The sequence below is a fragment of the Lithobates pipiens genome, unplaced genomic scaffold (assembly GCF_037356315.1).
Source record: "Lithobates pipiens isolate NorthernLeopardFrog02 unplaced genomic scaffold, aLitPip1_a1.2 Scaffold_30, whole genome shotgun sequence".
NCBI classification, from domain to species: domain Eukaryota; kingdom Metazoa; phylum Chordata; class Amphibia; order Anura; family Ranidae; genus Lithobates; species Lithobates pipiens.
In genome coordinates, this window is record NW_027507791.1 from 47,072,609 (window position 1) to 47,097,785 (window position 25,177).

The 25,177-nt window shown below is 43.8% G+C and overlaps 1 protein-coding gene across 2 annotated transcripts in view; it reads left to right on the forward strand.

The window, feature by feature from the left end:
* The window catches only part of LOC143942774 (signaling lymphocytic activation molecule-like), a 32,891-nt gene extending 16,065 nt beyond the window's left edge, over positions 1-16,826 (forward strand). Inside the window, exons 3-8 of one of the 2 annotated variants that reach the window (XM_077464166.1) lie at positions 325-597; positions 3,808-3,918; positions 4,674-4,792; positions 4,875-4,961; positions 6,501-6,599; positions 16,663-16,826. In XM_077464166.1, the coding sequence (XP_077320292.1) occupies positions 325-597; positions 3,808-3,918; positions 4,674-4,792; positions 4,875-4,961; positions 6,501-6,560 (650 nt within the window). In that variant the 3' untranslated portion in view covers positions 6,561-6,599; positions 16,663-16,826. Of the gene's footprint in view, positions 1-324; positions 598-3,807; positions 3,919-4,673; positions 4,793-4,874; positions 4,962-6,500; positions 6,600-15,617; positions 16,630-16,662 lie in introns of those variants that run through there. The other variant, XM_077464167.1, reaches the window with a different exon arrangement.
* Positions 16,827-25,177: the final 8,351 nt, after the last annotated feature.

Genomic DNA, 25,177 nt, shown 5'->3' on the forward strand with positions numbered 1-25,177 from the left:
CACTCCTGGTGCTCTGGGGCCCCCTGTTAAACTTATGGGGCCTGGGCCCCTGAACAGAAGGGTAGGTGCTACCTCCGTATCAGCAGCCCTGCTCACAGACTTCTCTGTTCACTTTCTGATCACTGCTTCCCACCACTTTAAATGTAAGTTGTTTCCATAGACTTCTTACTGACCAGGGCCTCATGCATCTCCGGGTATGGTATAATGTTTTTGTTGTAGCCCCTGAATGCCCTTAGCTCCCACAATGCTTAGTATGAATATACTGCAGAAATAAATATAATAGTGCCAAAAATTAAAACCCCAGAGTTCTTTCCCTCTTCACAGAGAAGATCAATAATGTGACGGTCAACTTAACTCACAGCCTCCAGAATGACAGCTGCGTGGTCACCATGGACTGTGTCCCTCAGACTGGGGACAATATAACCTTTGGCTGGATTATCAACCAGACAGATTTACACTACAAACTACTAAACAGCACTCTAAGAGTTTGGGTCACAAAAGACGATGCAACCAGCACCTACACCTGCCAAGCCGAGAACCCTGTCAGCAAGGTTTCTCGTAAGGTCAACTTAATGGAGATATGCGGCATGAGACCAGGTATATATATTCTATATTACACATTTATTATCAATATTAGAAGGTGAACCCTGAGTTGTTGTTTTTTAAGTGAAGGGATGGTCTGCACTCAGGATGACATCCAAAAAATAGTATTCCTATATTGAAAAGACATGTACAATGCTGTAAAGATGGGCTACGCGTTTCGTACATTAGTCCTTAGTCATGAGTCATGACTAGCGTCTGAAAAACGTAGGCTGTTTTTAGATGCTGCATGTCTTTTCAATAAAGGAATACTATTTTTTGGATGTCATCCTGAGTGTCGACTATCCCTTTTCTTATTCTGGTATGTTGGAGGTGTCGGCAGCCTCGAAGTCTGAGCGGCGGGCAGAGCTGTTATGTGGGAAGGTTGTAGTGCCTACACAACTATTTCCCCCAGATTTTTGACACCTGTGTATCAGGAGAATTTGAGTACCGAACCGATATTTGCGCAAATGCTTGGTATCAGCACTGATACCGGTATCGGTGCATCGCTAAAGATTTGTGTTGCGTCTGTTGACCCTGGTTTAAATCAAGACAAGCTTGGGAGAAGGCACACTTCCTAATGTTTTTGTAATCCTTCCTCTTTTGTGCAACTGATAAACCACATGAATATAAAGAGTCTAGCGGATTGCCTTTTTGAAAGTTTATTGCAAGTTAAAGTGTCAATAAACCAAATCATAAAAAACAATGAATAAATTGTGTATTACGTGCTTTCCATACTCATTCACCATGAGATTCATTTTCTGTTTTCTGCAACAACAAAAAAAACCTGGTTGATTCTGCTGCTCTCTATCTCCGCCTTCTGTTTATGTCCCCAATTCAGCTAGGGATTTTGCAGAGCAGTGATGGCAGCTCTGCACATGCTCAGTTTTCTGCACATGCTCAGTTTTCTGCACATGCTCAAATTCTTTGTAGCATATCTTGCACAATCTTTCTTTCACCTCCTACAACAAAAAAAGAGCAATAACAAAAAACAAAACAAAAAAAAACAGGCTGTGTATGGGGGTGGGGAAATTCCTTTTATTGAGGCTATAACAACTCTGATAACCTTCTTATAGCATGTGTAGTGAAATGTTTAAGACTGAAAAAAACTTTTATTTACACACTGCCTGCCTTGGGAGCAAACTATTATGGTATGTACATGTCTATGTAGGTTAGCTGTGAGGGGGGAGGGGGGGGGATTCCTCCATCGGCTCTCCCTGCTGATTGGACAGTCTACTGATGAGAAGTTTGAATATCTCTGTGTGCCTGTTCATGTTCAGCAGCCAAAACAAGTACTGTCTAGTTCTTGGTTGTGAGCGGTTTGGAATCTCTGATATCTATAGTCTGGCAGGAGAAAGCAGTATATGACGAAAGCACTCAAGCGGAGTGTGGGACGTTTTGTGGCATTGGTGGCAAGCAGTGGGATGCTTCCTGCAGTCTGGGACATCCAAACCTCAACCTGGATCCAAGAGCAGGTTAGCAGACTTCAGTCACACCAGCGGAGATATGGATTTGGCATCAGGTTTCCCGGGGGTGCTGCAGATCGTCCTTTCAGCATACTTCAGGACTGTGTCTGTGTCTGAAGAGCTCAGGCAGCAGATTCAGGTAGGACTCTGGATTGGAGCCCTCCAGATCGCTGGTATGCAACAGGGCAAGTGCTTTCCAACCCCAGAGCAGCAGGAAAGTGACCAACGGGCATTGCGGATGGCATTCCTGGGAGAGCGGCCCCATGGGAGCAATGGGTGACTGAGTTGGACAGGCTGGTCCAGCAGGAGATATAGCTAGACAATCTTTATCGGGCTCTGTGATGGCACGCAGAGCAGGAATAGTTAGGGGAGACAACAGAATGCTCTCTGGAGGGATATGACTTTGGCTGCCCTGGATTGCTGTGGGAGAGCCTTACAGATCATTTTATGTTTGGCGATGAAGGGGAACCTACACTTGAGGACTTGCGAGAATACATGACATATGATACCAGTAGCAGGTCTAGTCAAACTTTAAGGGCTTTTGAACACAATTCATTGATTTACTGATGGCGAGATTGAATGTTCTGATGAATGATTTTTCTGAACTTCCATAAAAGCAAATATAGCTGTTCATGGCCAGCATCAGGGTTATTTAAATCAGGCTCAGTACTTTGTCAAGAGTAAGTCCTTATCTGAAATCATCAGTACTGAGAAGGATGGATTGTGAGAGGAAGAACTTTGACAGTTCTGTGAGCAGGAGGAAGCTCTTTTTTTTAAAAGAAACTATAATGGTTGGGAGTATCTATTTTATTTATTTTTTCTGGTAAATAGTAGTAGTTAGTTGCATCCAACTGAACTTGTTCTGTAATCTTGAAGACATTTTATAGCTTCTCCAAGACACTTTTTTGGTTCCAGTGCATTGAAACGGAAGACGCGGCTTGGAGAAACTGCTAGAGGTCTTCAGCATTAGCTGAACCATGAACTGGATCAATGAGAACGATGATTTGGAATGCCATTTGTGAGCCAGGTCTTCTCATCCGGTACCTGACCTCATAAAATGTTCTTTTGGCTGAAAAGACACAAATCCCAAAATCTTGTAGGACACCTTCTCAGAATAGCGGAGGATGTTAAAGCCACAAAAGGAAGGCCAACTCCATATTACTGGCCATGGTTTGGGAGTGGGACGTCCATCAATCTCATAGCCCTTGTACACACGGTCGGACATTCCAACGGAAAATGTCCGATCGGACCGTATTGACGGTTAATCCGACCGTGTGTGGGCTCCATCGGACTGTTTCCGTCGGAATGTCCGACCGACAAAGTTTTAGAGCTGGGCTATAAAATTTTCAGACAACATGATCCGATCGGACTTTGCGTGATCGTTTGTAGAGAATTCCGATCGGACAAAGTGCCACGCATGCTCAGATCAAATTCCTAGACCAAAGCTATTGGCTACTAGCCTGAACGTAGTCCCGTCGTAATGAAATAACGAACGATCGGATTTTCCGACAACTTTGTCCGACCGTGTGTATGCAACACAAGTTTCAGACAAAATCCGTCAGACAAAATCCGACGGATTTTGTTGTCGGAATGTCTGACCGTGTGTACAAGGGCATATAGGCATGATGGTCAGGAATCCACAAAATATCTGCTGTGTGGTATAGTTTCTAGGTCATCCTTACAACTTTTATATATATTGTGTGGTGTGCATTCTTGTTTAGTCCATAATATGCTTTTTTTTTTATCATTTTATGTTTTTTAGCTGCAAGTGTAAATAATTTTGACCCTAAATATTTGATCATTGGTTTGCTTGCTGTAATCACCATTATGATTGTGGGAATCTTGATAAGAAAAATACTGAACCGAAAAATAGGTAAGTGCATGTTACACTCTGGGTAAATACCAGTTTTCTTGGTCAGTCCAGAAAATTTGGTGACTTTCATTATTCCCAACCCCAAGACTAGAAAAACTTAAAGGCACTATGTTAACAGCCCTCAATGAACTTGCAACCTACCTAAGAATTAGAGATGGGGTGGGGGCGAGACACTGGATATGAATCCTCTACCAGTAAAAAGTCCTTAGTTGAGCCAAATGGCTTGGGTTAGGTAGCTCTCCACAACAATAGGGGTCACCCATGATGAGTAGTCCAAATTCAGTTGCACCAAAAAAACGCCAAGCTAAGGATTAATTAAAAATTAGTTAATTAGTCAAAAATTATTTATTTATCGGCTCAGTAAAAGACTATGGAAAGTTAAACAGGCAACCAACATGTTTCAGTTATTCAAAGATCTCCCCATTCCTCAGGGTTTTGAAGGCCCAAGAAAGGTGCAGAGCTTTGGGTAACCAAAATGCATTGACAGTCTCTTGTCCTTTACATGGTCACTTACTGAGCTAAATAAAATAATTTCAGGACTCTTGGATCTTTTGTTTGGCACTTTCTCTGGTGCAGCTGTAAGGCTAATATAGCCTACAAATTAGGACTTTACCTGGAGCCCTAGGACAAGCCACCCTGTAGCCAACTTTAGAAGTATAACATTTGCAGATGTAAACAATCAGAATATTGGTAGACTCACAGGCTAAATTTTGACCAGTCATTTTGGATGCATCCAATGTGCTTACATTTTTAAGGTAAACTCCACATACATCCACGATTTCCTCCACGTATGCCTCCTCCACCAAATCCAGCACTGGAGCCTGTAGCCACTCAAAGTCTAAACACAGTTTATGCGGCAGTCCAGAAAAAAGAGGTATCAAGGTTTTTATGTGGGGCGGGTGCACTCATTGCCAACTTGTTGAAGATACATTGACGATGTGTCAATCTATTTCCAGTTAAGTGCGACAAGTCCGAATCAAGTTCCTTCAGAGTCTGTGAAGCAAGTGGCCATCACGGTTTATGACAAAGTCAAGAGGAAAAAGGTAAGGCTTGCTTGTTGACTTATCTAGTGCAGCAAGACGATTTAAATTCTCTTGACCTTTCAGAAGAGATAACTACTAGGGATTACTAATGAGAATCTAGTCTCCCAATGAGATTTATTAAGCGATCACAGAGATTTTTCTGTAGACACAAAGATAATTTTAAGGGAAATCCCCTCTTAGACAGTTGTCATCGGAACCATTGCTCACCCATGAAAATGTCCCCTCTATTCTTGTTCTGGTTGCAGCTCAACATTTTGGTTTCTCCCTCACCTTCAGTCCCAGGAACAATGGAAATTAGGGCAAATCGAGGGATCGAATTTCGAAATTGGGGGATATAGAAAAACAAAAAAAACTTGACAAGAGTTCTGACTGCTTTATCCAAATCTAAAATAAATAAATTTGGCTTTAGATACACTTTAACCACTTCAATACTGGGCACTTTCACCCCCTTCCTGCCCAGGCCAATTTTTCAGCTTTTAGTACTGTTGCATTTTGAATGACAATTGTCATACAACACTTTACTTAAATATTTTTATCATTTTTTTGAGACGGATAAAGCTTTCTTTGGGTGGTGTTTATTACTGGGGTATTTATACTTTTAGCTAAACAAACAAAAAAAAGACCGGAATGATGAGCTGATGAGGCTGCACTGATGGGCATGCACTGATGGACATTAATGAGGATAAGGGGGCACCAGGGCAGATTTTATTTAAATCAAGTGGATTTAAATCACGATTTGAATTGTGATTTAAAATCACTAAAAAGGCTTGATTTAACTCAACTCAGCAAACAAAAAAAAATCGATTTAAATAAAAAAAATCTGATTATTTTTTTTTTTTAATCATTGATTTATATCCACCCTGGGTGGCACTGATGGGTGCTGATCAGGCTGCACTGATGGGCACTGATGAGGATGAGGTGGCACCGATGTGTACGGATGAGCACTAATGAGGATGAAATGGCACTGATGAAAATGAGGCGCGGCACTGATGAGGCTGCACTAATGGGCACTGATGAGGATGAAGCTGCACTGATAAGGCAGCACTGATGGGCAATACGCTTGCTCCTGGACTTGGGAGGATCTCAAAGATCCAAATAGCTAACGTGTTTTGAAGGACAGGCCCTCTTCTTCAGAGCTAAAACTGATGAAAACTGGTTTTGAGGAAGAGGGCACGGCCCTCGAAACACGTTAGCCATTTGGATCTCTGATGTGGTCCTCCCAAGCCCAGAAGCAGGCGTGGTGGACAAACTGATTGTATTATTTTGATACGCTATGTCAGTCTGGACGTCTGGAAGTAGATTTATTTATAGTCTCCTGAATAAATGGTTTTAGAGATAATGCGCTATGCTGGTGCACCTTCTCTTATTGTGTTTTTTTTTTTTTCGGTTGAGTAACACATTACCCTTATTATTTATGGTCCTCTATGAAGATAATTCCAGAGTTCTCCCTTAAACTCTAAGACTTTGCTAAACTGAATGCCCCTCAGGTCTCCACCCTATTACTGTCACATGGATGCCTTTCTTTTTCTTTGTTTTAAGAGTGAAGATAACTACACAACAGTTTATGAGCTGGCTGGTCCCTGCATAGCAGATCCATGAGAAGACATTACAGCCAAATTATGACCAGACCAGACTATGGTAAGCAGATACTGTAAAGCCATAAACTGGCATGAAGGAAACTGAAATATGATTTGTAACTCTTTCAGCCAGCTTTGTGATCAAAAAAAATCCCACAGACAGTTTGGTGACCTAACTTTTCTCTGCTGCAGTTAACACATATATCAAAAAATCAAAAAATCAAAAAATATAGCTGCGCTAAAACTTATAAAACAAAATTATAAAGTGACATAATTTTTCTAATTTACAAAAAATCCCCAAAACATGCAAAAATAGTGCCAAAGTAATGATTTCCAGGCATATAAGCAGTCCAAAGAAAAGGAAAGATGGATAGGATGCTGAATCTTAGTCCATTTTCGGTGACTCTCAAAAACCACCCTTTACACACGTAGCAGGTGCACCCAGAGTAGAAAGAGATTATCCACCACCAAATTAGAGGAGGCTTACCAGCTGTCAAGATCTCTTTTTAAGGAGATCATACGGGCTTGTAAAATGTTACGTTCCTGGTCCCCACACTGGGCTCTGTTGGTAACACCAATCTATCTGCTCCCTCTTTATGGTATATCTCGTTCCACCACATTCATTTAGTACGGCAAAGAGAGAAGAAAAAAAGCTCCCATAGCATAATTCCGTAAAGATTTATTAAAATATAAAAAGTAAAGTAACAACTCACGAATTCCCAGCAGAGTATAAGCATATAGCGTATAAAAAACGAGCCGGCCGGCTCTCTCTTGTTTGCACTGCCCGCCCTTCCGGATTAACGTGGAAATGCGGTGACGTCAGCATGCCGCTAACCCTACGTCGTTTCGTCAAAAGTGACTTCTATACATATAGAACACATATAGCTTGGTCAAGGCCCCACCTCCAAACTGCTGGTTGGACAGTTAAGAAGCAGCAGCACACTGGCAAAGTCATCTCTCTACTCTACCCTCCTGTAAACATGTTTACATGGTTAGACTAACAGCAAAAAAACAAAACAAAAAAACACTGGCAATTTCCTAGTGCTGACCTTACCTTTCCCTGTGACTGTGCTGCTGGAAGCTAATAGAAAGTCACTTTTATGTGCTTATTTTAGCTGTTTTTAAGTTAGATACTCAAAAGCTAAATTACAGGTAGACATAGCAAATTCAAAAGCTCTGTATTCATTAAAATGCACTTTTTACATGCAAGTAATGGAAGAACCTAAATCTGAATCTGACCTGGTATCAGACTCATGCAGCTCCTGTACACCAGAGAGTGTAAGAGGGCAAAAAGCACGCTGATAGGAGAAGAGACCAGAGTGATACAGAGCTGTCAGGGCAGGGCTCAGCACTTCCTTCTCTGAGCTGGCTGCTCAGCTGTCGGCTGTTGGCCAGCTCCTATCTCTCCACAGTGACTCACCTGTTGACGATATCCTGCTAGTCAGTCCTGCTTACTTAAGCCGTCCAGCCCAGATGATCTCGGCCTTCGCCTTGGTCAACATCACAGAGACTTTCTCCTACGCTCCTGTTAAAGGCTTGTCTGACATTCCTTCTGGCTCCAGATCCTGCTTGCTGTTCCACTATGCTAATTCCTGACTTCCTGAGTTTCTGGCTTGTCTTACTATCCATTCCAGTTACCGAACTTTGCCTATGTTTTGACTACGTTTTTTCTATTTACTTTTATTATTAAACTAGTGTGATTTAACTGTACTTCTGTCTCGGTCTGATTCATGGTTTCTGACAGTAGACGAAGGCCATGAATTCAGAAAATGTAGTCAATCCACTTGTTCGTAATATTTTTTCCAGATTGGATGAACAGGATCACCGCATGGATCAGTTTGCCATGGCGTTACAAACGCTTCTGAGTCACATGGCTCACCAGTAATCTCCCACTGTGGCTGCTCTGGTACAACCTGTGTCACAGGCCGTCCCTGCTACTGCTGTGCAGGCACCCCGCCTCGAGTATTACCTCTATAAGAGGTATGTCTGGTTCCACTCCGCTTCCCCAGTGATTTTGGGACGATCCAGTCCAAGGTTTCATCCACAAATCCCTGTCTCCTGCTGGTGATGGTTTCTTCTTTGTGAAGAAGAAGAGTGGTAAACTGAGACCTTGTATTGATTATAGGGGTCTCAATCGTTTCACGATTAACCACTCCAGCCCCGGAAGGTTTTACCCCCTTCCCGACCAGAGCACTTTTTACAATTTTGTACTGTGTCGCTTTAACTGGTAATTGCGCGGTCATGCAATGCTGTACCCAAACGAAATTTGCGTCCTTTTTTCCCCAAAAAATAGAGCTTTCTTTTTGTGCTATTTGATCACCTCTGCGTTGTTTCTTTTTTTGCGCATTACACAAAAAAGAGCGACAATTTTCAAAGGAAAACATTTTTTTTTTTTTACTTTTTGCTAGAACAAATATCCCCAAAAATGTTTTTAACCACTTGCTTACTGGGCACTTAAACCCCCTCCTATCCAGACCAATTTTCAGCTTTCAGCACTGATGCACTTTGAATGACAATTGCTCGATCATACAACACTGTACCCAAATGAAATTTTTATAATTTTTTCCCCCATAAATAGAGATTTCTTTTGGTGGTATTTGATCACCTCTGTGTTTTTTTGTTTTTTTTTTGTTAAAAAAATTGATAAAGAACTAATTTTAATTTTTTTTTATATTTTGTCATAAAATTTTGCAAACAGGTAATTTTTCTCCTTCACTGATGTACGCTGATGAGGCAGCAGTGATGGGCACCGATAGGTGGCAGTGATGGGCACTGATGGGTGGCAGTGATGGGCACTGATTGCTTACACTGATAGGTGGCACTGATTGGCACCACTGGTGAGCATTGATAGGTGGCACTGGTGGACACTGGCAGGGGGTACTGATTGGCACAGATGAGGTGCATGTTTTCCTTTCTCTTCGGGACCAATGTCCCTAAGCCGCTGTCAGCGTGAGGAGAAAAAAAAAAAACGATGACCAAGCTTTTGTTGACATAATGTGATCAGCTGTCATTAGCTGGCAGGTGATCACATGGTAAGGGGCTGGGAACGGCTCCTTACTCGGATCTATGATCACCCAGGCCTCAGTGACTCGGTGATCACAGCGCGCTCGGGCGCGTGCAGGGAGTGTGCACAGGGAAGGATGTCTTATGTCGGCCTTCCGGAAATTGAGGTCCCCGCTGTAGCCGTCATTTGGCTATGGCCCGGACCCCAAGTGGTTAAAAAAAAAATTTCTTCATCAGTTTAGGCCAATATATATTCTTCTACATATTTTTGGTAATTTTTTTTTACTAGTAATGGGGATGATCTGCGATTTTTAGCTGTATTGTGACATTGCGGCGGACAGATTGGACACTTTTGACACATTTTTGGGACCATTGACATTTATACAGTGATCAGTGCTATAAAAATGCAGGTACTAGGGGGTGATCAAGGGGTTAAATATGTGTTCCCTCACTGTGTTCAAACTGTATGTGGATGGAAGTGAGTAGGAAAGGAGACATTTCGCTGTTCCTACTTACTAGGAACAAGCGACATGTCTCCTCTCCTCTGACAGCACAGGAATTTGTGTGTTTACATACACAAATCATGTATGCGATCGCGACCGCCGGCCACGTGCATCGGCTCACCTGTCGTGCAGCAGGCACTCGGGCGCGCCCTCTGGTGACTCTTAAACAAAGAGGTGCCATTGTGCCGCAGTAAATGTATGCGAGCCGGTCTGGAACTGGTTAAGAATGCTTATTCAATTCTGTTGATTACTGAGTTACTTGACCGCCTCAAGGGAGCAACGGTTTTCACGAAGCTTGATTTGAGAGGGGCATACAATCTCGTGAGGATTAAGGAGGGCGACGAGTGGAAAACTGCATTTAATACCAGAACAGGCCATTATGAGTACCTCGTAATGCCATTTAACGCTTGTAACGCTCCGGCAGTTTTCCAGGAATTTATTAACGATGTCTTCCGAGATTTGTTGCAGTTATATGTGATGGTTTATCTCAACGATATCCTCATATTTTCCAAGTCCCTGGAGAGCCACCACACAGATGTTTGTCGTGTGCTTCAGAAACGAAGAGACAACAATCTCTATTGTCAATTGGAGAAGTGCGAATTCCACGATGAACAGGTTAAATTCCTGGGTTATGTAATTTCTACTGCTGGTTTTCCGATGGACCCAGCAAAACTTTCAGCAGTCCTACAGTGGCCCAGAGCCGTGGGTTTATGTCTTCTGCAGCGTTTTCTTAGCTTTACCAACTAATATCGGAAGTTTATTCATAACTTCTCATCTCTGGTCAAGCCCCTGACTGATATGACCAGAAAGGACGGTAAGCCACAGAGTTGGTCTCCGGAGTCCATTAAGGCCTTTGAGAGTCTCAAGTCTGCCTTTGTTTCTGCTCCTGTGTTGGCACATCCTGATTCTACATTACCTTTTATCCTTGAGGTTGATGCTCCCAAGACTGGAATTGGCGCCCTTCTGTCTCAACGTCCTACCTCTGAGAGCGCTATGCATTCTCGTGGCTACTTTTCCAAGAAACTGTCACCTGCAGAGTGTAATTACGAGATTGGGGACAGAGATCTGTTAGCGATCATTTTAGCCCTGAAAGAATGGAGACATCTCCTCAAAGGTACCACTGTGCCAGTTCTCATTCTTATTGGCCATAACAATCTCACATTCTTGTCTGAGGCTACATGCCTCTCTCCCAGAAGGGCACGATGGGCTCTGTTCTTGTTAAGTTTCACTTACATTGTCTCATTCTAATAGAACTAGTTCCCCCACAAGCGGGGTTTTTAGGCAGCAAGAGACAGTAATAGAAGCCAATAGAAGTAGTATAAAAGGTATTTTAATAATAATAATTGGTAAAAACAAACATGAGCTTCACCTGAACACTTGGATAACAGACAAAATCATGTATATAAAGTACATATAATGTCACATGGAAGTAAAATAACAGACACAACTATGTTACACTGTATGAGTAGATAACAGTGAGAGCATAAAGCTAACGCGTTTCGACCCCAGAGGGGGTCTTCTTCAGAGATGGTGGTCTGTTAAAAGAAAAACAAGATTACACTGAATAAATAAATCCGGTGTTATGCATATTAGGGATTACCCAATATCAATTTAAAAATGGTTTACCCAATAATGTACTTCCAGGTAGGTAAGATGGATTGTAGTGCTTCAAAAGAAAGGTTCTCCCATAAGGCAATATCTCAATTTCCTTTACACATCTTGAGTGGTGCTTGGTCCGTATGTATTGCCAAGATGCCAGACGGAAGAAGAGGCAGTGTCATACACCCACTGACGTGACTCACGGGAGGTCACACTATTGCCTTGCCCCCCAGAGGGGGAAACTCCGGGGGGGTAGGTACGAGTGAGGGTACACCGAAGATATGGCGGGTCACACCTGCAGCAAAATCCCAACAGTGGCAAAGAATTAATTAATTAAATAATTGAAAGCAAGGATTATTTAGTCTTGGAGACATGGAGTGCATACGTACTATGGGGATAATAGTATCATATCCCCGTTATGTATGCCAAGGGTTGTGCACATGTGCACATATACATATACACACTTGCACCCCCAATTGCCTAAATGTCCACATAACATTCTTTCTAAAACCCAGACATAGAGAGAAAGAGGAGGGGGGGAAAAGAGAAACCACGCCTGGGAGTCCAAGAAGCCTAAGAAAGAGGGGAACAAAGGAAAAAGGGAAAAAATGGCCTGGGGTGAGTGGGTGTGCAGATGTGTGTCAGTGTGTGAGTTCTAATATACAAAAAAAAAAAAAAAAAGGGGACGGGGGAAAGAGAAAAATGGGGAAGAAAAAGAGGAATAAAGGTGATGGGAAGTGAAATGTGTGGAAGCGGTATGAGTATGCGCTTAAACAAAGAAAGAAAAAAGTGCGCAAAGGAATGGTGAGAAAGTGAAAACGTGAGTAAGTAATAGTATATGCGGGTCATACAACAAACAAACAAAAAAACACCGCATGTGAAAGTGTGCAAAAACAAGATGCACTAAACTAGGTGACAGTGGTGAGGGACATAATCAATAAGAGTGTCAAGTGCATAGTAATATATACATATAAAAAAAGTGTGTGAATGTGGTGTGTGGGAAAATACCGCACCGGTGTATTAGCGTCATTGGAATAGCCAGGCGGGTGGTGAGGTTATTACCTGAATTGTAGGACCTAATAGAAAACTGTTCCAGAAGGTAAAGATGAGGGACGGCGACTTAGGCGTTAAACCACAAGTGGTAACTGGCGCAGCCCCTACAACGTATTTCCTGAAGTCCGATCTGTAAATTAGTTTAGATCAGTCCTCATATTGAACAGCCAATAAAAAGGGCTTGTTTTGGTGCAGTATATCACCAAGTATAGGTCAAGTACAAAGGGAAAATAAGTGCTCACCTAACCACGGGTACAGGTTTCTTTCCTCCTGGATGAGTATACACCTCCTATGAATGAAGGTTCGTATATAAAGCCTGGAGATTGGCTGCAGGTGCAAACGCCCACCAATCAGTCGGCGTATCCAAACGTGTTGGCTGCCTGAATAGGATCAGCCTCGTGTGGCCGCCCCGGCGTCCTGGAAGGCCGGAAACCGGCCCCGAAATTTCGTCACTTCCGTCGCAAAAACGTGGCGTCACAACGTCGCGCACGTCCGTTCGATCGAACGGACGCGCGCGAAGTGTATATCACGCACGTTCGCCCAAACGAGCGGACGCGCCCGAGGTACGCGCCCGGAAGTGTCCGAGGATGCCACCGGCAAGGGAATGCACGTCCACCATCCCTCCACAAGGGGGGAGGGGGAACCAATGGAGAGGCCTGTCCGTAATATACAGGCAGAAACCCCTCCTGCCCTTGCCGGGGAGTCAGAGCAGGGGGCAGACACATTAGCCCCTCCCTCCCTCCGCAACTCGGCAAAGGACCATTGGAGATTTCGAGGGAAGAGAGACATATTCTCACCGGAAGAAAAAAAGTTGTTATAAAATAAAAATTAATATTAAGCGATGTCAAAAAGCCGAGACTAGCCAGATACCCCCTAAGTACCCACCCAGGATCTTCTAGAGGAAAAAAAAAAAAAATATGAAATTAAAAGGAGGTTGTGCTCGTGAAGGGGAAGAAGATCATGTCTCATTCTTACCCAGTACTAATCATGTAAAGCAAAATTCTTGCTGCTCAGGTCCATGCTCCTCCTGATAAACCTTGTGACCGCTGCTTTGTCCCAGAGAGTCTCCGTACTGCAGTACTCCAGACTTATCATTCTCCCAAGGCAGCTGGCCATCCTGGGAAGAATCAACTCATTTGGGCCATCTCCCAACAATTCTGGTGGCCTAGTCTACAGGCTGATGTTACTGCTTTCGTAGCTGCCTGTCCCGTGTGTGCTCAGAGTAAGACTCCACAACAGCTTCCAGTGGGCCTCCTACAACCCATACCCAATGGAGAGAGGCCCTGGACTCACCTGTCTATGGATTTCATTGTGGAGTTACCCAACTTCCAGGGCAACACAGTTATCCTTATGGTGGTTATGCATTAGACCTTCCTTCTAATATGCGTATCTCAAATCTATTTCACGTCTCCTTATAAAAAACCTTTGGTCTGCAACCGCTTTACCACCTCGGTGCCTCACCCCGTACAGGTTGAGAACCACAATAAGTATGAAGTACAGTCCATTGTTGACTCCTGTAGGTTCAGTGGGCGCATACAGCATTGGAAAGGGTACGGTCCGGAGGAACGCTCTTGGGTCTTATCCTCGTATGTGCCCCTGTCCTCCTCCATGATTTCCATTAAAAAGATTCCCCTGGCCGCTCAGCTGTGGCCTAATTGCCAGCTCCTTTCTCTCCACAGTGACTCACCTGTTGATATCCTGCATAGCTGAGCTGATCGATTCATTTAATAAATTCATTACTGAATCTTTGAATTTCATTATCTGTAATAATTATTTCTCTTTTCACGGTTCCCACTTCCTCCAGGTACAAGGCATAGTGATGGGAACATGTTGTGTTCCATCCTACGTCAATCTGTACCGTGGGGAGTAGAATTGTACCATTTTTGAATCCGAATAATATTCCTCCTTTACTAAACATGCCATTCTGTGGCTTAGAGATCTAGAGAGAGGTTTAGGAGCACCCCCACATGTGCCCCCAACTAGGGGATAAATGGACTTAAGTACCGAGATAGTCCATTTATCCCCTGGTTGGGGGCACATGAGAGGTGCTCCTAAACCTCTCTCTAGATCTCTCTTATTAGGATGATGGTACCCCTTCAACCTTATACTACCTATCTCTACTGTATATCCCAGGCCTTCATCATATTTAGTTTCTGTGGCTTAGATACATAGATGACGTATTTACAGTAAGGGACGGCCCACTCGATAAACTACAGGAATTCTTACTAAAACTGAACTCTAATGAGTTTAATCTTGGTTTCACGATGACCTACAACCAGGAGTCCCTGCCTTTTTTGATGTTACTACACTATATTGTCAAAATCAGTGCCTGACCTCACAAATGCCTTTCTCGAAGAATGGTCAAACATTCCCATAGATACACTCCTAAACCTTGTGGACAGCCTTCCTAGAAGAGTTGAAGCTGTTATTGCTGCAAAGGGTAGGCCAACTCAATATTGAACCATATGGACTAAGGCAGGGATGCCATTAAAGTTAATGTAAAGGCAGATGTCCCAACACTTTTGACAATATATGTATATTGCACTTATAGGATCAGTATCACCTTTTTGAGAAGCAACATTGTCTATGCTATATCTAGAAATAACCAATCGTCCTTGTGTGTATGTGTATAAGTATGTGTGTATTATGTGCATAGATATACACTCACCGGCCACTTTATTAGGTACACCTGTTCAATTGCTTGGTAACACAAATTGCTAATCAGTCAATCACATGGCAGCATCTAGACGTGGTGAAGAGGACTTGCTGAAGTTCAAACTGAGAAGCACAATGGGGAAGAAAGGGGATTGAAGTGACTTTGAACTTTGCATGGTTGTTGGTGCCAGGCGGGCTGGTCTGAGTATTTCAAAAACTGCTGATCTACTGCGAATTTCACACACAACCATCTCTTGGGTTTACAGAGAATGGTCCAAAAAAGAGAAAATATCCAGCGAGCGGCAGTTGTGTGGAGGAAAATGCCATGTTGACGTCAGAGGAGAATTTGCAGACTGGTTCCAGACGACAGAAAGGCAACAGTACCTCAAATAACCACTCGTTACATCCAAGGTATGCAGAATACCATCTCTGAACACACAACACATCGAACCTTGAAGCAGGCGGGCTACAGCAGCAGAAGACCACACTGGGTGCCAATCCTGTCAGCTTAGAACAGGAAACTGAGACTACAATTGGCACAGGCTCACTAAAATTGGACAATAGAAGATTGGAAAAACGTTGCCTGGTCTTAGGAGTCTTGATTTTAGCTGCGACATTCAGATAGTAGGGTCAGAGATTGGCATAAACAACAGGAAAGCATGGATCCATCTTGACTTGTATCAACGGTTCAGGCTGGTGGTGTAATGGTGTGGGGGATATTTTCTTGGAACACTTTGGACCCCTTAGTACCAATTGAGCATGGTTTAAACACCACGGTCTACCTGAGTATTGTTGCTGACCATGTCCATCCCTTTATGACTACAGTGTACCCATCTTCTGATGGCTCCTTCCAGCAGGATAATGCAGCATGTCACAAAGCTCCAATCATCTCACCACTGGACAATGAGGTCCCTGTACTCCAGTGGCCTCCACACTCACCAGATCTCATCCAATGGCCTCCACACTCACCAGATCTCCATCCAATAGAGCACCTTTGGGGTGTGCTGGAATTGGAGATTGGCATCATGGATGTGCAGAGGACAAATCTGCAGCAACTGCGTGATGCTATCATGTCACTATGGACCAAAATCTCTGAGGAATGTTTCAAACACCTTGTTGAATCTATGCCACGAAGAATGAAGGCAGTTCTGAAGGCAAAAAGGGGGTCCAACCCGTTACTAGCAAGGTGTACCTAATAAAGTGGCCGGTGAGTGTATATGCATAAATGTGTGTATATACGCATATGTACACATCTAGATTTTGGTATATGTTGTATTCAAACTAATTTTGGATATTATTTTTCAATTATAGTTTATTCTGTATATGGCACCTCTGAAGAAGAAGGTGGTTTCGAAACACGTCAGATGCCCTGCTGTTATCAATCACTGTCATGTTACTGTATGTGCTACATTTTATATTCTATCCGCATATGTTTTTATATTTTTGTACAATAAAAATTATATCTTTTATTTAAATTTGTCTTGTGTATCCTAAAAGTAGCCCATAATAGTCCCTTCACTATGTTTGGAGGGTATTCATTTTGGTAGTTCTCGGGATGATGGCTACATTTTAACACCCATAAACGCTATCAGATCCAATAGTGGCGGGGAAAAAAAAGTACCGCTGGAGGAAATCTCTTAATTCAAAGTGAATATTGCAGCAAAATATGTTTTTTTTTTTGCTGGCCAGAGTTCAGACTGGGGGAGGAAGCAACAGCACAAAGGAGCCAATGAGTTGTGCTGCCCTGTGCATGTTTTAACAAAGGACATGCTGATAGGCAGTGCCGGGATAAGATCATCTAAAGCCCAGGGCAAAGATGGCAAACTGCCAGGACCAGGACAAGGGGTGGGCAGAAGGTACGACTACCCTGGGCGCCATAGCTTACTGGGGCGCCTTTCTTCTGCTACAAGGCTGACAGGAGTAGTGACAGAAGCAGGCATTTTGACAAGTGAGTGACTGCTGGGTGACTGCCTCTGTCACTACTTCTGTCAGCCTTGTAACAGAAAGAAACCCACCCCATGCCTACAGTTAACCATTGCGCCCAGGGCAGCTTTCCCTCTTGCCCACCCCTTGTTCCAGCCCTGCTGATAGAAGGAGAGAACAGAATGACAGAGATGAGCTCATCGGTTTGCTGCTTTTCCTTTCCCTGTCCAGTCTAAGGCTGTGGGAAGGAATAGTGTTGCAGTGAAAAAAATCAAATCTCCTGCCTTGCAGGACAGGCCTGTGCTGTATGGCAGAGTTGTGTAAAACTCAGGACTGGATGGACAGAAACATCCTTTGGCAGCTATATATAGATTAGATCTGTGTCTACTGTTTAGATTGTTATTGCTTTCATTATAAACATTACTTATCCAGAAAATATCTCTAAGGTTATCGCTAAAATTTCTAAAACTGCAGTTCTAACCCCCATAAGCATTTCAGTTTTGATCACACGGAGCACAGCGCTGACCTCTTTTTCGAAAAGCAAGACTTATTATTTTCCTGAACGCATTTACGCAGCGAAGTTCAAAGTAGCCGAGGATGCAGAGAGGAAATCACCCCCCCCCACCCCCCACCCACACCCTTCACATGAAAACACGAGATCGGGCCTGATAGGTGTTGCAGAGGTTGCTGTTTTCAACAGTTGTGAAGGAAGAAGAAAAAACAACATTTAATGACATTTAATTACAAAAGCGAGCGGTGGTAATGCTTTCCACTGGAATCTTCTAGGGGGGGGCGTCTGTAGAGTGATGAAGGAATAATTTCCCCATTGTTTGATTTCCCGCAAAAACGAGATTTGACACTCTTGGCTTCGTTGGCCCAACATCTACTCTTCACATTCATCACTGTGCCCATTATGAGGGGCTCTCATCATCCCTGTACTGAGTTCCTGGGTCTGTACACCTGCTGTGCCCATTATGAGGGGCTCTCATCATCCCTGTGCTGAGTTCCTGGGTCTGTAACACCTGCTGTGCCCATTATGAGGGGTTCCCATCATCCCTGTGCTGAGTTCCCGGGTCTGTACACCTGCTTTCCCCCTTATGAGATGTTCCCACCATCCCTGTGTTGAGTTCCCGGGTCTGTACATCTTCTGCACTCATTATGAGGGGTTCCCACCATCCCTGTGCCAAGTTCCTGGGTCTACTGTACCCATTATGAGGGGTTCCCACCATCCATGTGCTGAGTTCCCATGTCTGTACACCTGATATGCCCCTTATGAGATGTTCCCACCATCCCTGTGTTGAGTTCCCGGGTCTGTACATCTTCTGTGCCCATTACCAAGGGTTCCTACCATCCCTGTGCTAAGTTTCTGGGCCTGTAAACCTGCTGTGCCCATTATGAGGGGTTCCCACCATATCTGTGCTAAGTTTCTGGGTCTGTAAACCCTCTGTGCCCATTATGAGAGGTTCCCACCATATCTGTGCTGAGTTTCCGGGTCTGTACATCTTCTGTGCCCATTATGAGGGGTGCCCACCATCCTTGAGCTGAGTTCCCTGGTCTGTACACCTGCTGGGTCCAATATAAGGTGTTCCCACCATCCCTAGGCTGAGTTCCTTGGTCAGCTGATGGTTTTTATTGCCATCAGTGACACCAGTGGTGGGGGTCACTATTACTGTCACTGACACCAAAGCTGTGGGTTATGATTTCTATTAACACCAGTGTTGGGGATGAAATATTTCTCCCACTCACAACGAAGCTGGGGGTTATTTTTTGCATCCATTGATACCAACACTGGTGGTTATTATTGTCATCACTCACATCAGTGCTGGGGGTTACGATTACTGAAACTGACACCTGTGGTGGGGGTTTTTATCACATTCACTGACACCAATGTTGGGGGTATTATTGTGCCACTGACACCAATGTTAGGGGAATTATTATGTCCACTGGCACCAATGCTGGGGGGGGGGGGGTTATTATTGTGTCCACTGGCACCGATGCTGGGGGTTATTATTGTGTCCACTGGCACCAATGCTGGGTGTTATGATTGTGTCCACTGGCACCAATGTTAGGGGAATTATTGTGTCCACTGGCACCAATGTTAGGGGAATTATTGTGTCCACTGGCACCAATGCTGGGGGGGGGTTATTATTGTCTCCACTGGCACCGATGCTGGGTGTTATTATTGTGTCCACTGACACCAATGTTAGGGGAATTATTGTGTCCACTGGCACCAATGCTTTGGGTTATTATTGTCTCCACTGGCACCGATGCTGGGTGTTATTATTGTGTCCACTGGCACCAATGTTAGGGGAATTATTGTGTCCACTGGCACCAATGCTTTGTGTTATTTTTGTGACCACTGGCACCAATGCTGGGGGTTATTATTGTGTCCATTGGTACCAATCTTATTGTTTTCTATTGTCATCACTCACACCTGTGCTGGGGGTTATGATGGGGGTTATTATTGTATCCTCTGGCACCAATGCTGGGGGTTATTATTGTGTCCACTGGCACCAATGCTGGGGGTTATTATTGTGTCCACTGGCACCAATGCTGGGGGTTATTATTGTGTCCACTGGTACCAATGCTGGGGGTTATTATCGTGTCCACTGGCACTGATGCTGGGGGTTATTATTGTGTTCACTGGCACCAATGCTGGGGGTTATTATTGTATCCACTGCCACCAATGCTGGGGGTTATTATTTTGTCCACTGCCACAAATGCTGGGTGTTATTTTTACTGCCACTGATACCAATTCTTGGAGGTTATTATACTCCAACTTCTTCAGTGTACCTTGCGATATGTTGCAAAAAATTCCGCAGGGCCAATATTTGGAGGCATTGAGGTGCATCACAGCCCATTCATTTTAATTGGACAGCCTAACCTGACACAATCCACCTCAACGCATTCAAATATGCTGCTACTGTGCGCCCCCTCTGGCACTGCCGTGGACCGCACTTAAGGCCATCTATCATTTTCAAGTTGACCACCACTGAATGTGGCATCTCAGTCCAGGAAGTCGATAGCGACCCTAGATCAGTGATGGTGAACCTTGGCACCGCAGATGTTTTGGAACTACATTTCCCATGATGCTCAATTATACTGGAGAGAAAAGCAGATGTCAGAGGGAGTCATGTGATCTCTGTGATTACATTGACACATTACTCAGCATGTGAGCGCTTAACGCAAAAAAATATCTACTTTAAACATTATATAGGAATATATTCGGGGGTATGCATCCATGAAACGTGGCGACTTTCCTTTGAAACTGAGTTAATTTTTTTATGACTCATTTTTAGTAACCAAAATAGAACAAAGGCCACGGATGTCTGGACCACAAAGTAATGATGAGAGATGAATCAGTCCGTCTCCCCCCGGATTACCCCAATTTCTCAATATGGATCAACATCTAAACATTAGACATGTGCAGACTAGAATATTTCGTTTCGTTTTTTCGTTTTCGTCCGTAAATTTTATTTATTTAGTTACTCCCGAAATTCGTTTTTATTCATTTCGTTTTTCGTGCAAAAATTGCATTCGTCCGAAAAGCCACATGAATTACGGTCGAATCTGTCTTGGAAGGCTTATGGTATCTGTCGAAAGGATAAAGAAGATTCGATGGAGCTGCTAAACTATATAGCCTATAGGCGGAGCATTCGATTGCCGAAATGTACGATTGCAGTGTCGTATAGTTGCGACGATCCCGTCGAATATTATTATAAACGTGCAACGATCCCGTCGAATATTATTATAAACGTGCAACGATCCCGTCGAATATTATTATAAACGTGCAACGATCCCGTCGAATATTATTATAAACGTGCAACGATCCCGTCGAATATTATCATTTTTTTTTTTTATTTACTTCCCCCACCCAATTCCAGTATCGTTTCTCTCTGTCGATTCTGTTCTCTCTATGTCGAATATTTACTCTCTGTCGAAGCTTTTCTATATAATAGGACTAATAGAGGTAAACGAAACTTAGGCACATTCGACCACAGGTTCAATAGACATATGGAGTCACGTCGAATCTCCTATTCTATATCGAACTGTTGTAACAACGAAAACGAAAAAAAGCATTTATTTATGTCGGATCTTTCGTTTTTCGGAATCTGCACTTTCGTTATCGTTTGTCAAAACGAAAACGAAAATACCTGAAATTCGGACGAAAATGCATTCGGACGAAAACGAATGCACATGTCTACTAAACATAAGGGCTTGCAATGCCAAGTGTCTAATGTGCCACTTTGTGTTGGTCTATCACATAAAATCCCAATAAAATACATTTACATTTTTGGTTGTAACGTGAAAAAATGTGGAAAATTTCAAGGGTTACGATATGAATACTTTTTCAAGGCACAAGACACTGAGCCAGTCACATCGGTCTCTGTAGCAAAGGAGTTTACACTCTAATGTCCCCCTACAGTCCTACAATATTAAATATTATATATTTTATTATAGCTCTGACATATGCCGCAGTGCTGTACAGAGAAAACGGAACCAGTCACATTAGTCTCAACACCAGAGGAGCTTACACTCTAATATCCCACATTATTATCATTATACATTTACAGTCTATAACTCTGACATATACCACAGTGCTGTACACAGGAAACTGAACTGGTGACATCGGGATCTACACCAGAGGAGCTTACACTCTAATGCCCCTCCACAGTCATGCATTATTAATATTCTTCAATATATTCATTTATTTTTATGCTTGAACTACATGGACTTGTGTCTTTTTTCAACCTAACTATGTAACTAACTATGTAATTATACAATCATATAGCTCTGGCATATGCAGTGGTGCTGTACACTGAACACTGAGCCAGTCACATTTGTCTCTGCACCAGCGGAGCTTACACTCTAATGTCCCCTGCAGTCTCACAATATTAATATTATACTTTATATAGTGCTGACATATAGCATAGTGCTGTACAGAGAAAAGGGAACCATCATATTAGTCTCAGCACCAAAGGAGCTTACACTCTAATGTCCCACCACAGTCACACACTATTATATATTTATATAGCTCTGACATATACCACAGTGCTGTACACAGGAAACTGAACTAGTGACATCTGGATCTGCACCAGAGGAGCTTACACTCTAATGTCCCCACCTAAGTCACACTATTATTATACATTCATATAGCTCTGACAATATACCGCAGTGCTGTACAGAGAAAACGGAACCAGTCACATCAGTCTCAGCACCAGAGAAGCTTACACTCTAATGTCCCCCCACATTCACACACAATTATTATTGTTATTATACATATATATAGCTCTGACATATGCCGCAGTGGTGTACACAGGAAACTGAACCAATCACATGAGAATCTGCACCAGAAGAGCTTGCAATCTAATGCCCCCCCCCCCCCCCAGTCACACACAATTATTATTGTTATTATATATTTATATTTATATCTGACATATACCGCAGTGCTGTACACAGGAAACTGAACTAATCACATCAAGATCTGCAGCAGAAGAGCTTACACTCTAATGTCCCCCCCGAAGACAGACACTCATCTTCAAATTGACTGTACAAGGTACTTTTTATTTTTAAAATAGCTCCTTCAAAAAAAAAAAAAAAAAAAAAAAAGAAGAACTCCATAAACTGAAAGTTCCCTGCGGGGTTTGGTGTAACGCAGCCTGAGCACAGATGTTCTTTTGCCAATAAAGCACGTGGCTTATCTAAATCTGTAGTGGGGGAGGGGTGGGAGGTGTTGCGTGGGAGGTGTTGCGTGGGAGGGGTGGGATGGGATGCGAGGGATGGGGTGCGAGGGAGGTGGGTGGGGGTAGTTTGCGCACTGACTTTTGTACACTGACCTCAGGCTCAGTAGCAACTTGAGTTGAGTTTGCCATTGTGCTTTCATGAATTGCATTTGAGTTGCTTGACCAAATTTTTGGTTTGCTTGGGATTTTGAGTTGTTCAGGCTGCATCCGAATCAACTCGGACAGCCTTTATAAACATGCTAACTTATAGGAGCGCAAGAAAGCAATGCAGGAACACAGCCCACCCCAAGGGTCCACGTCATCCAGGGACCTGGTCCGTCCAGACTGTGTGTAGCATGTTGCGTGGGTGTGCAGGATGGTGGCCTTCCAGCTATGGCCAGTTGTATGTGTAGGTGTGGACAGGCACGTGTTGGTGTACATTGGCACGCATCCCTGACGCTGGGCGGGCACACAGGCCAAAGAGGGTATTTAAATTCCTTCTGTTATGGTGGCCAGTGCTGTGGCTTCTCACCAGCCACCTTGTTCCTTAGACTGCTGACTCCCGCCTTGACCTGGGCCACTTGACTCTGTCTGTATTTCCTGCCCTCATTGCCGAATTTCCGTGTTCCTATTCTTCTCTCGCCTGATGGCTGCTGCCTGCCTCCACCCCTGCCTGGACTTTGACAACTCTTGTTTGTCACCTGCCTGACCATTGCCTGGGTCCTGCCAACTCTCACCCGGCCTGGCCTATGACCACTTTTGCCTGGTGCCGGCCTTGACCATTGCCTGGACTCCGGCTACTCTCGCCTGTCACCTGCCCCAACCAATGACTGGATTCTGACTACTCTCGCTTCCCTCCTGCTCTGGCCATTGCCTGGACCAGTGTTTCTCAACTCCAGTCCTCAAGGCGCCCCAACAGGTCATGTTTTCAGGTTTTCCCTTATTTTGCACAGCCTTTTCATCTGAGGGAAATCCTGAAAACGTGACCTGTTGGGGCGCCTTGAGGACTGGAGTTGAGAAACACTGGCCTGGACTATGACTACTCTTGCCTGCTGCCTGCCTTGACTCTTACCTGACACCTACCTCAACCACTGACTGGATTCTGACTACTCTAATCTCCTACCTTCTTTGGCCATAGCCTGGACTATAACTAATCTTGCCTGGTGCCTGCCTTGACCATTGCTTGGACTATGACTACTCTCATCTGCCACCTACCCCAACCACTGACTGGATTCTGACTACTCTCACCTCCCACCTGCTTTGGCCATAGCCTGGACTATGACTACCCTTGCCTGCTGCCTGCCGGACACCAGCTTGTACCTTGACCGGCTTTAGTGTCGCTGACCAGTCTTCATATCATAGCCACCTTGTTCCTGTGATCCCCTTAGTGGGGCAAACCTGAATACCATGACCTAGTAACATCTTGCAATAAAGTAGCCCAGGGTCAACTTGGGTCACGGGCCCACCGTTCTTTGGGGGGGGTGCTCTGGTGAAGACTCCCCACCTCGAGCGAGCCCACCTCACTTGCCAACACCTTTGTTGCAAAAATTCTCAATAAAGAACTGCCAGAGTTCTCTCACCGCCTCAATATAGGCTGAATACTAGGGAATGGGGAAAAGTAGGCATGCCCCTGCCAATTGGCATAATAGTGCTGGGCCCCTAGAAGGCCCTTGCCACTCTCTAGATGAAACTCCATAGGGACAGAGTGGGAAGAAAAAGGAAGAAAAATGGGAGGGGTCACAGCTCTGACATACAATTTGATGAAGTTACTCCCACTCCAGCTCTGACATTCAGCTTGAGCTACTGAGCTTTGTAAACAAGAAATCTTTTTTTTTTGTTTTGTTTTTGTTTTTTTAGCAGAGCAGCTAAGAAAAGGTGGGTTAACACATAAAAAAATAGACCTAGAGCCCCATCCGATGTCTGGAAATTAAACAAAAAAAACAATGTTCTTATGCAAGATTTCATGTTTTCGGGCACTAAAAATATTATCTTAAGTAATATTGTTTAGTCCCAACCACAATTATTTAAAAAAAAATTAAAAAATGGATGCAAACCCCTAAATATGCTCTTTAACTTCTTGCGGACTGCCCCATGCACATGACAGGGCGGCCTCTTTGCGTCGGATCACGTACATGTACGTGATCCCGCATTTTCTTGGTAGGGGGCGCGTGCCCGCCGCC